At 36.0% G+C, this 17,405-nt stretch overlaps 1 protein-coding gene across 1 annotated transcript in view; it reads right to left on the minus strand.

Annotated features, from left to right (window-relative positions):
- The window catches only part of LOC306863575 (POU domain, class 6, transcription factor 2-like), a 94,477-nt gene that overhangs the window by 6,320 nt on the left and 70,752 nt on the right, over positions 1-17,405 (minus strand). Inside the window, exons 5-8 of the mRNA XM_079406996.1 lie at positions 12,540-12,677; positions 4,451-4,660; positions 2,373-2,529; positions 373-541 (exon numbers count right to left, since the gene is read on the minus strand). Coding sequence (XP_079263122.1) covers positions 373-541; positions 2,373-2,529; positions 4,451-4,660; positions 12,540-12,677 — 674 coding nt within the window. The remainder of the gene's footprint in view (positions 1-372; positions 542-2,372; positions 2,530-4,450; positions 4,661-12,539; positions 12,678-17,405) is intronic.

A 17,405-nucleotide genomic window follows, 5' to 3' on the forward strand; every position in this document is an offset into this window, starting at 1 on the left:
TACTTCTTGTAATACCACAGTTGATGTATTTTACATTAGTAACTTTTACATTAGAATCTTTTCATATAGAGAGTGCAAAGATGAGTGGAGACTATTAATTATTTGTAGTTAAATATACTGTAAATAGGGTACTAATTGTATGTAAACCTGGGTGACACTAATGCGCAAAGTAGACCATCTATCTACCTATTAATAGATTATGATCACCTGATTATGATATTGAATAAAGTATGGTTTGCACAACAACAACAAAATTATTCTTTTCTTTTTTTTTTTTCATAGCTAATTGACTAATTTAATCTAATCTAATCTAATATAATGCACATTTTTTATTCATTTTTTTAAATTGTTATAGCTGTTAGACCTCCATACCTGCAGATGGCAGACTGGCTGTAGGCAGGGCCTTCAGTTGCACTGAGAGCCTGGCCCACCTGAGTTTGAGTCAGACCCAGAGACAGCCGGCGAATTTTAAACGCTTTGGCGAATTCTCGAATCTCCTCCAGGTTCACACCATCCACCTCACTGGGGGCAGTCTGAGGGTCTGTAAAACAGAAGAGAAAAGACTAAAGCTGCAACTCTCCATTCACAAATTCATAACCTTAAAACAATCTAGTATTACAGCAATTTTGCCTGTATTTTATATCGACATTGAAGAATTTCTAGCTATTTCAAGCAGATGCTTGAATAAAAGACAATTTCTATTAAATCTTTCCAGTTTACTTTTTCAATATATTGCATTTGTGCTTTTGTTTTGACTTATCTTCATCTTCTTGTTATTATCTTGCATGATCTAATATAACAGGAATATCTCGAGAGTCTTCAGCGAGTAAATGCATAACTGAATTTAAGTATAATATGACAAGAATGACTTCAAAATAGCTTCCATTCATCTATTATTCCTATGTTATTTTCCAAGCATTGACGGATTCTTCTTAAGATATGGTTTCTAATTTCCAGGCTTACATAATCTAAGTGTGAAAGCCAGTGACATTAAAATGAACACTACGTTGAAATCTGTTCTTATTAGGCAAATTGGATTTACACTTTTTAAATGAATCCTTGAGTGAACTGCATTCAAAAATGCCTTTCTGAAAGCAATGCATATTCATTTTATGCCTTCTAATTGGTCATTTTGCTATAAAAGACAGAGGTATGCAAAGATTCATTTTCAATTTGATTCATTTAGCAGCTTTAGAAATGCACTTCAGGGTCCGTAGTTTCAAGACAGCATTTTAGGCTAATAAAACGTGATTGGGTATTATACATTACTGCCAGGTGGTCTTACATCTTGCTTACATAAAAAAAGTTTGGCCGACTAAATAATTCATGAGTGTCATTATGAATGAATTATTAAAAGAATCCATCAGACATATTTAAAGTCAAAATCTATTGAACCAGCACCCTGTCACTCCTCATACGCAAATCAGATTTTGAAACCTGAACTTGCTCCTGTGCAATATTGAAAATCCCTGAGTTTAATGCAGCAGTTTTGTAGTTTGACCACATAATGATCATTTATGATAAACTGTCAGGGCACATTGCCTTTTGCCTTGTTATTGCATTCATTGCTGAACTGTTAAAATTAATTCCTTTTAATAATGTTCTTAGAGAAGAATTTGACCCCAAAATGACAACCATGACCCGATTTCATGTCTCAACCCAAAAGTGTGATTTGATACTGTTATTATGATTTCCACCACATCAAATAAAATACAAAAAAAGATTTGCCAAATGCAAAACGCCCACGGTTCTTGGAAATAAGCCATTTTTTCCATCTGAGCTGAACGTGGTGGCTGTGGGGTCAGTCAGACCCCCCCCCCCCCCCCCCCCTCCATTCAAAACATGTTCTGGGGAATAAACGTTAGTCAAGGACATCGTGACAAACACAATCTGGCATGGAGAGCTGCGCCACGGCGGTAAACTGATGAAATGAATAGAGAATGCTAAAGGTATTGTGTATGTTTTGAACAAAACAAAACTGAAAAAAAAATTAAAACACAACAGTCCATTGGTTATATCCACAGCAAGTTGATCAATGGCAACTTCCTGTTTATTGAATTTAAAACTCTATTGCAGATGTTTTTAGGCCAATTGGCTATGACAAATGAGAATTTATCTAAGTAAAACAGTTTTTAAAAGGGCCGCCGTGGCTCTGACAGGCTGGAGGGAGTGATTTATATGTGGTGCTTCTCGAGGCCAAAGCCGCTCTAAACACAACCTTCCATTCATTAGGTCTACGGTTTGGTCAGCTAGATGTCAGAATCAACTAAAATCTGATAAAAACAGAATGAAAAGGCAGAATATTTTCGTTAACACTCATCTAAAAAACATGTATCTACCAGCTAACATGTAGACATATGGTGCATACTCACTGCTGACTAGCTGCCCGACGCTAAGAGCTGAGGATGAGGATGATGATGTTGAGGAGGAGGAAGAGGCCTGGCGGAGGGGGCTCTGGCTGTGGGGCATACGGAGCAGACTCGACTGAGACACAGGAGGAGCCTGTGAAGTCTGACCGGCCTGCGGCAGCTGTGGAGAGATACACGTGAGCTGTTACACACACTTAAGTTGGCAAACAATAACACAATGTAAATAAATTAAACTCTGACATAAAAGTATGATAGTACAATGGTACTTTAATATATTACCAGTATATATATATATGGTACTTCATGGTACCTGGATTACCATGGTAGATGCTCAAGGTAATATAGTAATATTTGAGGTTCAAGCACAAGGTTAAACCCAATAAAAAGCATTTATTTTATAAAAAAAAAAAGAAAAGAATCAAGGTTATGGTGAGCCACTTACAATGGAAGTGAATGGGGTCAATTTTTAGAGGATTTAAAAGCATAAATGTGAAACTTATAATTTTACAAAAGCACTCACATTAATTATTCTGTTAAAACTCAAGTGTTATTTGAGTTGTATTGGTTATTTTTGGTTAAAGATGACACGTAATCATTGCAAAGAAGCTGTAAAATTGGATATAATTTACACAGAATAGGTCAATAAGTAATATTTTCACACTAAAATCATGTTACCACATTGTTTTCATCTTGTGACTATTCTATTGTCTAAAAAATGTGTATTTTATATGTTCTTCTCAGCATTTGCAAATGCACAATTTTGAAAATGCAATTTCATCATGAAACTACAGAAAATAAAATAAAGAGGCTATTGCTATTTCAAGAGAAAACAGATTTGGAGTCATGTGGTTGTTTACGAGGTAAAACTGTTGAGTCTTTTATTAGAAATTCATAGCCTGTTTATTAGAGATGAGAAATGTGGACGGGTGGAGATTCTAGAGGTTGCATTCAATTTCCCATTGAACACGGCTGTCAAATACTTTAAAGTACACAAAAGCAATGACAGCGTTTGGCTATTCAGCACCGAAACCTTAAAACAAAAAGGAAAACACACACGTTTACTGAGCCCACAAATCAAAATTATGTAGCTACAATATGAGTCATTATTATGGGCAATGTGGCATGATCATACATTTTCATGTTTTATGCACCATCGAGCGCCTCTTGTAGATGGTGCATCTCCACTCTTCAAGAAAGCAAGCGTCTCATCTGTCTAAAAGTGGGTTGGCTTCTCTCTGCTGTTCTCTTGCACTATTAATTCTCCTCTGAGTGTTTGTGTTTGTGTGTGAGTGTGTTTTTCTTTGGATGCTGAGAGATGTCAGCAGTGTTGCACACACTGTCAGAACTGTCGACAGGTCTGTGAGAATTACCGAGCTTCAGTGGATCTCTCTGCCGCCACCGTGTTTGACAGCCATAAATTATCGCTGCATGAAATGTTTGGGAGTCAATTGAAACGCAGGCAAATCCATAAACATTATTACAAATGCATTACTGCATTTACGTCCGTGATCAAAGGTTCCAGTAAATATGACATAGAGTTGCTCCAACAGAAATGAGGTTGACCTATAGATGCTTTTATAGGCGACCGCTGTAGATTATAGGGTGGGACGGTGGATAATATGCATGCCTGTATAGTCTGCTGTGTTTTGCACTGTTGTTAGGCTCTTTAAATGTGTTTTCTTTCAACCTTTTTGATTGTTATTTGATAGCAGAGTTTGATCATTGTTATTTGAGGATGATTTCTATGAAAGTTTGATTATTGTTATGCATTATTATAGGAGCAAGGCCTTTAAATGCAGTGTTACTGTGCAAGGGCTTTATGATTGTGTTCTCTTGGCATACAGCATATACGTTATTATGTTGTATATTACTATGGGATTATTAAGATATATTATGCATATTTCACAAAATGTCAGCACACCACACAGCACAGTCATATTCAGCACTTTAAATGTTTCTTATATTGAAAATGTATATTTAATATTATGTTTTCAGGTACTTGGTCTAATAAGCTTCATATAAAATGTAAATCCACACATCAAAACACCATACAATCATTATTTTAAACAGTCAATGCATACCTGCTGTCCAGGTTTAATGGGTGACAGTGTGATTCCCTGGGTGTTGATCACTGGCAGGATCTGGTTGCCAATCACAGTGGCTATAATCTGACCCTGTGCATTGGTCAGCAACTGCGGTGTGATTGGCTGGACCTGCAGTGAGGGAGTGCCGCCCCCTGATTGGCTGGAAGGACCTACAGAGTTTGGCATCAGAGGGATCGTACCAATGATCTATAAAGTTGGAAGGGAATAAAAAATAAAATTCAGGTTGAATTATTCTCACAGTTATCAACATTTAATATACCCTATTAGTAAGATAGTCTCTTATGCTCACCAAGGCTGCATTTATTTGATCAAAAATACGGTATTTCTTTAATACGGTATTTCTTTTATTTAAAAAAAAACTTTTGAACGTTAGTTCATATATAATTCATATATTAATAATTATATACACAACATATTACAAACACACACATGTATGTTTCTGTGAATTGTGGGGACTTTCCATAGACTTCTATTACTTTTATACTGACCAAACGATATTTTCTATCCCCTAAACCTACCCCTTACAGAAAACCTATTTCAGATAAACATCATTTACTATTTTTTTTTCCCTCATGGGGAAATCTCCTCATGCATGCATGTTGATTAATATTCCTGGCTCTGTATGGTACAGTGTTATTCATTTGGACATGACAAAGATCATGATCACTCCTAATCTTTGTACCTGACAAACACAACAAAGACATCAAGCTAGAGCACTTCATAAACTCTGAGGACCTCATCAGTGTCAGAGCCTCAAAGTCCTCAGATTTTACCGAATAGAGGGCTACTTAGTATGGGGTGGAAAAATAGACTGTATAACCTTTTTATTTTTGAGAGAGGCTTGAAAGACATACACACACTCATACATTACCACTTGCACTGAACCACAAGCCCAGATGAACGTACATAGTGTACACACAGACACAAGTATGGGCACATGAAAGCCCCCCACACAAAATGTGCTCTCTGCTCCTCTCTAAAGGTCAGGCTCTGAGTACCTTTATGTGTGCTGGTGCACACCACTGACTGTATTATCTATCATAAGACCAGAGGAAAAATCTGTATGTGTGTGTGTGTGTGTAAAATGCAGAGAAGGGCCGAGTTAATAACGTAGCCTCTTAACCACTCGTCCCCCAATAAAGCACACACACACACTAATATAATTCTGGTCCTAGTATGCATAAGGGACACCTTCCTCCCACAGTCCTTTTCTCTGGTCTTCGTACCCCCCTTTCTCCAGTTGTCACAGATCAATGGCCGTAACCCTTTGTAGCTGCAGTGTTTTACCTCTCAAGGCCACAGCTTCAATGAGCTATGTAGAACAACTGCGCTGGAGAAAAGGACCCAACGCCTCCTCCTGACACACAACAACGGTTTATGTCAGTGGAATTGCAAGACTTAAGACCTCTTTCATCCAGAGCACCGCATCCAGCATGCAATGCATTAATGAAGGCGAGCAAAATGAGTCACCCAACAGTGTGTAATAAAAAACATTTTCATTTTTTTTACTCAATTCATACCATACATTAGTCACCATGACACAAAAATTGACACTAATTATACTACCTTTCAAAAGCTAACAAGGTTGCAGTTATTTGATCGAAATATGTCATTTATTCCTGTGATTGCATGATCCTTTAGAAATCATTGTAATATGTTGATTTGCTGCTCAAGAAACTTTTCTTATTATGAAGTTTGAAAATAGCTTTGCTACTTAATATTTTTTTTCAGGAAACTTTTATAGAAAGTTCGGTAACACTTTAGAATAGGGAACACTAATTCATTATTTACTACGACTTTTCCCTCAATAAAGTCCTGATTTGCTGCTTATTAATAAGTAGTAAGGTAGTTGTTAAGTTTAGGTATTGGGTAGGAATAGGGATGTAGAATAAGGTCATGTAGAATGAGGCATTAATATGCGTTTAATTAGTACTAATAAATGGCTAATATTCTAGTAATATGCATGCTAATAAACAACTAGTTAAGAGACCCTAAAATAAAGTGTTACCGAACGTTCAAAAGAGTAGCGTTTATTTGAAATGTATCAAAAAAATTTGTAACGATGTAAAAGTCTTTACTGTCACTTTTGATAAATTTAATGCAACCTTGCTGAATAAGAGTGCTAATTTCTTTAAAAATAAATAAATACTGACCACAAACTTTTGAATGGTAGTTTATATGTTCCTGGTCTTCTGGTAAGATTTACAGCATAAGCATACATTCTTTCAAGATGCAGATTCTTCCAAGGTCAAAAAGGCCAGAAAAAGTTTAAAGACCCTTGGCCTAGTGGTATGAACTGTACCAATGTGCAGACACATTGAACTGTGGTGCTCATGCTAGAGGTGGAAGTTCAAGTCTAGCACATACTTTGTCTCCCCAAAATTAAACTGAGAGGAACGGAAAACATTAAAAAGCACTTTCCCCCCTTGTGTGTGTGTGTATATGTGTGTGCACACGTCTGATATACCACCTAGACTGAAAAAGCACCATTGATCTATTGTGTATAATTTACCCTCGCCTGCCAGCGGACCTCCAGCTGCGCTAACAAGCTCTGCATCTGTATAATCTCTGACCGTTCCTCTCCTCCGCCTGTTCCCTCCTCTCTTTGACATAATGACGATGGAGCGGTGGAAAAAAGGAGGGCTGACTATGTGTAATTCACCCTCACCACGGCTCATTTGGTTGTGTTGCTTCGCATTAAGCGACAGATAATTTATCTCTCTCTCCCTCCCTCCCTCCGTCGCTCTTTATCGCTCCCTCTCAATCCTCCGCGGCCCTCTCTCCTGCCACTTAGCATATTTTATTGTGCAGTGTGGCGCTCGTGTCCCCCGACATGGCATTTGCATGCTGTCTTGTCTCAGGGCTTGTTCCGCTCAATTATTCACTCTCATTGGACTAAGTGGCTGCTCTAACACAAGCAATAATACAGCACACGAGCTGACAGCTACATACTGTCCCGGGCTGCTCTGAATAGCCCCGTTCACAGTGCTCTCAGCTTACTGTGGGATACAAGACTTATTTTTACACCTGCAACTGCTTTAACTGCAAACAAAAACTGCACTGTAAAAAACATCGTCAATCATTTCTGCCAATTCTACATGATTTTATAAGGTTTCAGAGTTTCAATTTGATTTATTTCACTAGTTTAATCAATTATGCTGTTAGGCCTGCACTTTGTGTACTATTGCTGTACTTTCCAGCATGCATGCCAAAACTAAATTATGCAGATTACTGTTATTGTTTTATTGTTTGCTACATGTAGGTGTGTCTAATTGAATATTTTTATCCTTTGATTGTACAGATCATTTTAATAGGGATGTCTTTATGGCTTAATGATTAAGGCTGAACATTTCAAAATTTCATATAGAGGCTAAATTAGGATTAAAAAATATTTCAGGGAAGAAACTAAACTTTAAAGGATAGAATAAAGGATCTGTAAAATTCAATCCATGTCGTTCCCAACCGGTATAAGATAATAAGATAATATAATATAAGATCATTTTATTCTGATTTTGATCATTTAAATTTTTGCCCACACAATGAAAGTCAATTAAGTCAGTGTTGTTTTAGATCCCAATAATAGTCAAAGGACAATCATTTTTCAAAATGTATTCCCTTATATTCCAATTAGGGACAAATTATGTTTAAAATGATTTCCATCACTGTCTGATATGTTAGAGTTCACATGCTCCTCATAAATCTGTATAAGTAGATTTGGTAAAACGGTAAAACATCTGATTTGGTAAAACGGTGTGAAACATATGTGGACTTTGCCGGTGACTCGATCACGTTGGGTGTTTGATGTAAACAATCTCCCGAAACATTGTCAACCAATCCAGCATGAGCCTGTGCTACGCTTATAAATCTGATCATGTATTTTGTCCACATGAGGAACACCTGCCTCAAATGGCAGGAGATAAAGGAATTACTATGAAGTAAATTCTAAAGGGTCCATATATTGTGCCGTATGTCTGTCAATAACTGTTTTTTTTTTCTTGCTCTTATACTATATAAGACTTGCTTTTGTTCTTCCACTCTTTATATGTGTTTTGCACTGTGGTGAACGTTCATCTCCCTTCCTCCTTTTCTCCCTCTCTCTCTGTTTCACCTCTTTGAGCAGAACTCATTAGGATTATACTGGCAGTGATTCCCAGGGAATGTCATCTCTTCCTGCAGCCAGGCCAATCTTCAGCGTTAGCCATGGCCGCCAGGCAATATTCCTGCCCATTTTCTGCCCTACTGCCCGCTGTTTGGAGGGGAATAGGATGGGAACACATATTGAGAGAGAATTCCAAACTTCTAACACCCGTCACTGTGAAATAAACACAGATCAGAAACGGTCAAACACTGCATTTTCTGATGCAGTCTTGGTCAAAGTTTTCAACTGCTTTGGTTAGATAATAAGAAATTATTTGCTTTATATATAAAGATAAAGAAAAAAAATTATTAAGATGAATTGTGGACTTTAATAGCAAGAATGTTTATTAACAATAACACATTATATTATGTGCCCATATTGAATGTTAAAATAATCCAATTATAAAACAAAAGAACCAGGGCAATTACACAGCAAATACAGACTGTTAATTAGTATTAAATTAATATTATATAATTAATTAAATACAAGTTTTTGACCCCAATTTAATTCCAATTCATTACAATTGGAAACACACATTTAAATGAACATTATTTAAGTTTAAGAACAAAGGAAATGGATGAAAAATTGAAAATTCAAAGAGGTGGGATATGTTTAAAGCCAAACAGTTTTAATAGAGCTGGGAATTTTGCCCCTGTTATCATTCAGGCCCAGAAGAGACTGCTAAGGTCATTGTGGTGAAAAACTTTGATCTTCCCACTCATTTGATCCTAACCAAAAAAAAAAAGACTAATGACTAGACTTGAGAATGGATGACAGAGGACAGTTTTAGCAAATACTGCTGTAATATTTGCTTTATTCAGACCCTGACAAATTTGCGAATATACAATAGGCTAAAAAATGAAATGTTTTCACAGTCCCCCCTATATAATGGTTAAGATCTTACATTTTTCGGTTTTGCCATGAGAAAAATTGAACTTTTTTATTTTTTTTCTCTCTCTCTCTTTCTCTCCCTCCATAAGACATTTTCAAACATAATTATTGATTTTTTTTAATCATACATTTTACAGATAAACATATAAGGCTAAGTTATATCCAAGGAATAAACTTCACTTGAATGTATGTTATTTTCAGATTATGGCCTGTAACAATCATAAATTCTGAGCTGACAATAAATTTTCAAACAAATATTTGTGATTAACGCTTTAATTGTCTGATTTGCATGTCACTTACAGTGTAAGCCTAATACATTATTTTTATATTTTACTCAGACTTTAATCTTGTATAATATAAGATAATACAATATGATATAATATGATATAATATAATATATGCAGTCTGATAAAACCTACAAGCCTTCATTTCACATCAAGGAAGACATTTGACATCTTTATGCACCGTACAGTAGTTTTTGTGTATATTTACTACTCATCCTATGACTACATTTACCATGTATAAAACTCTAATGACCAAGAATGTTTTTTTTTTTTTGCTTTTTACCATTAAGCATGTTAATCCTTGATTTGTATTTGTTAACATTCTCCACATTTCCCTTATTTGAATGGCAAATTGTGACTGAAATTGAAACTGCACATTTATCCCAGTTAGATCAAATAACATTAATAACGATTAAAAATCACAGCAGGTCAATGCAGCTCAAATGCAGCAACAGTCACTATTTATTTCCTTTTTCAAATGTCGACTAACTCTCAATCCTCCACAAACACAATATGCATCCTTTTCTAAGACACTGTTGCAATCTCTCATCCCAAATAAAACAATATCTGCTACATATAAACTGAGCTTAAAGCAACACAGCCACATTTGTGTTATTGTAGTAATCTAATATCTGGCCAACATTAATGCCTAAGAGCTAAATCAACACCCTAACCAAACAAAGAGTGCTTCAGTCTAAAGTAACTCCAACCTTTTCCTTTTTTTTTGGTCTGTGGCAGCATCTGCTGTTCCCCTGGCCACGACTGGGGCCTGTATTAGTATCATTTTAATGTTAAAAGCAAAAGAAGGGTGGGGGACGGGGCTCAAAAGGGTGGTGGGTGTTTTAGCAGGCTCAAACTGAATAATGTGCGTCAGTAATAAGGTCGAGAGCAGAGCCTGTAGCCCTGGGCTTTGACCGTCTCAGTGACCTGATTATGTCAGCCAATGTCAGCCACCACGACACTACAAACACACCGCGCATCCCATCAACGGCATCGCCATGCCGATACGTCCAGCCAAGCCCTGCAGGCACCTTCCGTATAAACAAGGCCATACCAGTTCGTTAGGTAACCTCTACCGTACACATGCACACACTTGGCATCTTCTTATATGAGTGACAATTTATCATACACAGAACAAGTAGGGAATATAATTAATTTTTCACATAGACAAGAACTGTGCATGAATCTCATTTCTATTGTACATAAAACAAAAATATTCATCAAAAGGTTATACCTGAAAACAGTAGTTCTTAATTCAAGATTCAAAGAATTTTATTGTCTATCATGTAGTGATAGAAATCTGTCTTTGGTTAAAAGCTCAACTTCCAAAAAATAAATAAATTAATAAATAAATAAAAGTAAATAGGTGGGGGGAAAAGTAGCACCAGAATGGAAAAATGGAAAAAAATGCACTGAAAAAGAAATGTCAAATTAAAGTTGAATATATATATATATATATGGCTATTTTCAGTACTTTTTTGTTTTGTTTTTGGAAAGACATTAAAACTTATATTCAGCAAGGATGTTAAATTGTTAAAAGATTATAGCAAAGACTTATATTGTCACAAAAGATTTCTATTTTGAATCAATTCTGTTCTTTTCAACTTTTCATTCATCGAAGAATCCTGAAAAACATATCAGACGTTCCAAAAAAATAAAAAAAATTAAGCAGTGCAACTCTTTCCACATTGACAATAAATTAAAATATATGAATGATTTATGAAGGATTGTAAACAATTGTTTATTGTTAACCAAGGACCTTTTTTTCTTATTACTTTAATGCATCCTTGCTGAATAAAAGTGATATACAAATGTATTTAAAGAAAAAATCTGACCACAAACTGGACAGTATAACTGTATATGTTCATTGCATATATTTTTTGTGTAATAAATGTATATATACAGATGCATCTGCCTTATGTGGCCAGTTTTGTACTAGATTATAGATGAGTTGGTTTTGACGCATTGCCTTTGACGTCAACAACAAAAGATATGGAGACCATTTTCTCCTCCCTTTTGAAAGTTGATAAGCTGATTTATTGTACTGTCCTCACTGTGCACGGTTATATGGTTCCTTTTACATATAAAACATCATTAGATATTTTTGATTACATTTACAGCCAAAACTGTTAAAAGCATCCATAAAGCCTTCAATATGAGCGGAGAGGCTACATAAAGAGGCCCCCAGCGTGCAATTTCTCAAACAATGCTTTCTGTTGTATTACAGAAGAGAAAGTGTCAATGCGAGGAGGGGAATGAGACAAGGGTTAAGGTAAATAATGCCGTCTGTAGCGTGAAAGGGCACATTGGCTATACAATCTTTCCTTTAATATGGGAGCGGTGCGCACCTGCGATAAGATGATTCATTAGATAGGGCCCTGGTCTGACAAGCCTCATCGTTCAAGCCTCTGGATACTGATGGAACAATTCTGCAGCCGGCCCCGTAAATATGACAAGGTCAGCATTTTATCCCTTGCACTCCCACGCTGCTGTCCAATCTAAACACAACGCCCCTCTCAGGCTTGCTCTATCGGGGCTAAAGACGGGGCACGAAGGTCAGTACTGAAGACTGGATTTGAGTATCTGGGTTACATTAGACTAATAAAGGAAATCATGTTCAGACTGTTTCAGAAGAATGTTTCCTTGTCCTTCGACTTACAGTTCTGTGATTAATGTGCGGCAGACTTCAGCTTACATGTGCGTTTCATATGTGCACATCTTTTAAATGTGCTGCGTGTGTGTATATAGGTACCTGTCCTTGTGCATTGGTGACCAGTTGTCCAGTGACCCCCTGCAGGCTGGAGAGAGCATTACCAAACACCTGTGGCCCGGCAATTGAACCCATCGCTGCTGCTGCGGCAACCGCTGCCTGACTGGCCAGAGGGTTGAGCTGAGGAAGTGAACACAAAATTAAAAACTAATGATTCGGCACATTGATTACAGAAAGAAATTATTTAATTCTGCAGTCAGAGGCATTTTTCATAAAGATCTTAAATGAGGTGACAGCTTTCAATTAAACAAGCACATTTATACCTAATAGAACAAATTATACATTAGTTAAACAAGAACTGAAATACAGTGCATCAATCTTTTGAGTGTTATGGAATAAAAATAAAAAGAATAAAGATGAACGTTCTATGCATGAACAAAATGAATAACTATGGATAACTATTATGCTTTAAATCCCTATACAATCACGTTTAAAAGGCATTAATTTATTCATTCATTCATTTAACAAACTGCAATGTACAGGCCCAATGGAAAAGACAATTCACTTTTTTACAATAACAAAGATAACATAAACAGTAAAAATTAATGAACATATGCAGTTCCATTGTTTTGTGTTTTTCAAAAAAAACATTAAAAAGGAAAAATGCAGTTAATGTGTGTCCCCCCACAACCCCTTTTTCATTAAAAAATAAAACAATAACCCTAAAATTGTAGCCCCCTTTATGCTAAATGACAGTAGGCTATGCTTTTTCTTTCACTTTTGAAAAAGAAATAAAATAAAATAAGCTACTGTACAATATGGGTCATTCCTGATTTTGTAACATGGAATATACTTCTTTTTTTTATGATTCATTTTCTAAATACCCCACATCATTAGGCAAATATCAAACCTCCAAAAATAATATTTTCCCACCTCAGACATTAAAGACCTTTTATTGTTTTCAGCTTTTTTTTTCAGATTTAGACAACTTTTTTCTCTTCCCCGTAACAGGCAAAATGGGATTAAGATTTTTACTTTCTTTTTTTTTGCCCCGTTTTTCTCTCATTTTAACCCCTGTGGTTGATTTCTCCTCATTGTAGCGATTTGCCATTGTCAAAAACACACACGCAACCACACAGGTGAATAAATCAAGCTAACCTCCTAATAAGCCGGGTGAATGCAGTGCTTATTTGGTTGCAGGGCTGCAGAATACAGGCTTATTAGGTTCTTTAAGTAGATCAAGAGCTCACGCAGGACTGCACACAGACTCCCCAATTACTCATCACAATGAGGCAGTAATGGAAACAGCGCTCAGAGCAGACAGAGGAGAACAGGCACGGTGACAGCAGACAGAAAGAGTAAAAAAGACAGCATATCCTAATGGCAGTCAACAGAGGTATAGACAGCAGGTTATTTCTGAAATCAAATTGCTATTCTTTTTTGACAAGTTCTGAGTTTGCTTTTCCTATGAATCACATAGCGTATAATCCCAAAAGATGCTGTCAGAAGAAGAGTTCACAGGTGTACGGTGATGATATTTTTCGGCTTACTTCCTTTTGTATAACACTGAGAAATTCTGAATAATATATTGGTCGCTTTTTACCAAATTTATTTAACCAAATTTATTAACCAATTAAGTCTCTTATGCACAGTAAAAACAGTATTATTGAGAAATATTATTACAATTTAAAACAGTTTAATTTCTATTGAAATACATTTTAAACATTTTAACATTTATAAAATGTATTTCTGTAATGGCAAAGCTGAATTACTTCAGTGTCACATGAGCCAGAGTCAGAGTCACTTTTTATCAATTTAAAATGCATCTTTGCAGAATAAAAGTATTTACATATACTGTATATATATATATATATAGAGAGAGAGAGAGAGAGAGAGAGAGAGAGAGAGAGCAAGCTTTTGGTACTGCAAAGCATCATAGTGAATGTAGTGAGTCACGAACATTTCAAACAAATCAGTTTGTTAATCAACAGAATCAGACTGATCCAGTTCTCAAGTTTGACTCATTGACTCAATGAATCAATCCTTTTGCACACTTACGAAACACTGCCAGAGCATTCTTTCCTTTTTATTTTGTGCAAAAGGAAGGTTTGGAATGGCACAAGGATGAGTAAATGATGATAGCATCTTAAATTTTGGGTGAACTAAAGAAGTAGCAGGAGGAACTAAGGAAGTAACCATGTCTAACAAATTTCAGCCTATATTCTCCTCCTGTTTCCTGTCTCCTCTGTCCGCACCCCCCATCTCTCAGCGGGGGCCATTCAGCTTTGTTAAAGTGAGAGCATTCAGCTGCCATTCATCTTTCATCTTATCACACCATCATATATTACCAGGCTCTCTGAAATCAAATGATGAGAAAATACCACGGAGCGATCAATACTTTTTCATTGACAGTAAAGGTTAAGCACATTAAGAATGACACCGCATTTGTCTTATGAAATCATATTTCATGTTGGTGGCCTAAAATTGGCTGAGATTGATACTATGTCCCCTGGACTGAAAGTCACCCTTTTTTTTATCACTAATCACAGAAATCGCCTCTTTGTGGCCAGCATTTCTTTGTCCTTCTGCAAAAGTCAAGTGCCAGTTGATAATATCAGCGACCCAAAATGTTAAGGGCAACGATTTTAGCTTCTCAATGCCTCACCATGTGGCTATTGTGCGCGGTAAAAGCTCTCAGAGACTTCAGGACATTTCAGCCTTTCATCTTCAGAATTTGCCAAGAGATTTGCAAATGACTCTTCTGTAGAGGCAGCATGGAGCCGCTACTTTAAAACAACCGCAAATTATTTCTCAACGCCTCGTCTAATGCGCTCATCCTTTTTATTGTCACATTAGTAAAATTTCAAATCGCTTGTGATTTCCTGCCGAGTAACCCAGTGACACTGTGAATGCTTATTCTGTTAAATAGAAAAGCAGAATAGCTTTGTGATTGCAGGAAAGGTGTCTGCGTAGAGAGCATCTTATCTCGGACTAACATCTTCAGATAATAAAAACATGTATTTCTGAGAGGGGGTGAGATGCAGAGAGAAAGCGCACATGAGAGAGAGATGGACAAGGATGGCAATATCAAGCAGGGATTGAATTCATAGATAATCCTCTCACCCTATCTGAGGGCAAACACTCTCTCTTTCTCTCCCCTTCACTCTCTTTCTGATGGAGTAGATGAAACGCGTTCTCCTGGAATGATAAGACGGCCGGTGAATTATATGAGCTGATACATATAGGATCATCCTCAGTGATCCACTGACATCTGAATCTGCTTTAGTTCATTTCCTAGCTTAACTCGAGAAGAGAGTCAAACGTTGTCTTAGTGCAGGTATCTTAAAGATGAAGTGTATACATGTGGCTTCATGCTCACAGACGCCAAATTGTAGTCTATTGGCCTTTGAATTGATCATTATTGACTCATATTTGATATTTTTTTTATATTGCAAGCTAATTTCTTTGATTTTAACGATGAGATCTGTCATCATCTAACATATGAATATGTATTTTTCATGCTGTACTTTATAAATCTTATGTCTCACTTGGGATGAAGAGGATTAAGTAAATAAGTACTTTATAATGTTGTGAATTTATGCATAAATTTGAGCTTTTAAAAACAATGAGTATAGTTTTAAGTGTGCTATTTCTAATTTATTTAGTTTTTACATTTTAGTTATTTGTGATTTGGGGTTTATAAGGCAATTAATATTCAGTAATATAACCAATTTTACTGCGCTAACACTATCGGATGAGAACAAAATTTGAACTGAATTGAGCCAGATAATGACTCTAAATTTGTCACATTGGCACTGATACTGAACTGAATTGAATCAACAGTGAACAGAATTGAACTGAATAATGGCACTATTGCCTTTTGTAAACCTGTTTATATTTGAACTGAACGTGTTTCAAAATTGATCAAATGCAGCATTGAATAAATAACTGGATTGAAAAAATAAATGTGGCTTGAATTGATTATAGATTTATATAACAGACTTTAATATTGGTCTTTTATTGGTTATTGGCAATATATCAGCATCAATCAGAATTGATCATATTTTTTAATTATTTTTATTTTTATTATTTTTCAAATGATTATTTTCTATTATTTTTGAGGATATCTGTAAACCTTAAAAATATTCATGCAATCAATGATCTTTATAGTTTTTATTTGAACTCTAAATTAAGGGGAAGTTTAAGATTAAGTAAATACAATATACTTCTTTCTTTAAACACTGTATGCCACATTTTTGTATGTTTGGCATATATGGAAAAGGCCGTATTGTTCAGTTATTGCTTACTGTTTCATTCCTGTCATTTTAGGAGCGATCGATAATATTTAAGCCCATTATAAAACACTCAGCAGCACAGCGGGGTGGATTAAGAGTCCGTAACTTGGGGGCAGCAGGAAGGAGACATGGAGAATGCATGGATTGCAGGGGATTGCAGTGTTTGTCATCTAAACAGGTGATTTTCCGGCAGGCTGCCTCCACTTGGAGCCATGTGGGGAGGCAGGAAACCGCGTTACAGCTCCACTATTTGTGTTGATTGTATCTTTGTGTGTGGATCTAAACAGCTGGCATCCTTTTTACAGAAAAGCAGCAGGTAAACCTTTGAGTAAATGTGACAAAACGCCTGCTCTTTCTCTTTTTCTCCTCTTAGGTTAAGGTTGAAGGGGTTTGATAGAGAGGACTTGATCTAATAAGTTTTGAATGTTTTATAATGTTTTTGTCTCTTATGCTCACCAATGCTGCATATTAAAACAATTTACAATAAAAAAAATTTTTATTTTATTTAAATCTATTTTAAAATACAATTTATTCCTGTGATGGCAAAGTTGAATTTTCAGCAGCCATTAATCAAGTCCTCAGTGTTACATGATTCTTCAGAAATCATTCCAAT

This window comes from Barbus barbus, assembly GCF_936440315.1.
Source record: "Barbus barbus genome assembly, chromosome: 44".
Taxonomy (NCBI): Eukaryota; Metazoa; Chordata; class Actinopteri; order Cypriniformes; family Cyprinidae; genus Barbus; species Barbus barbus.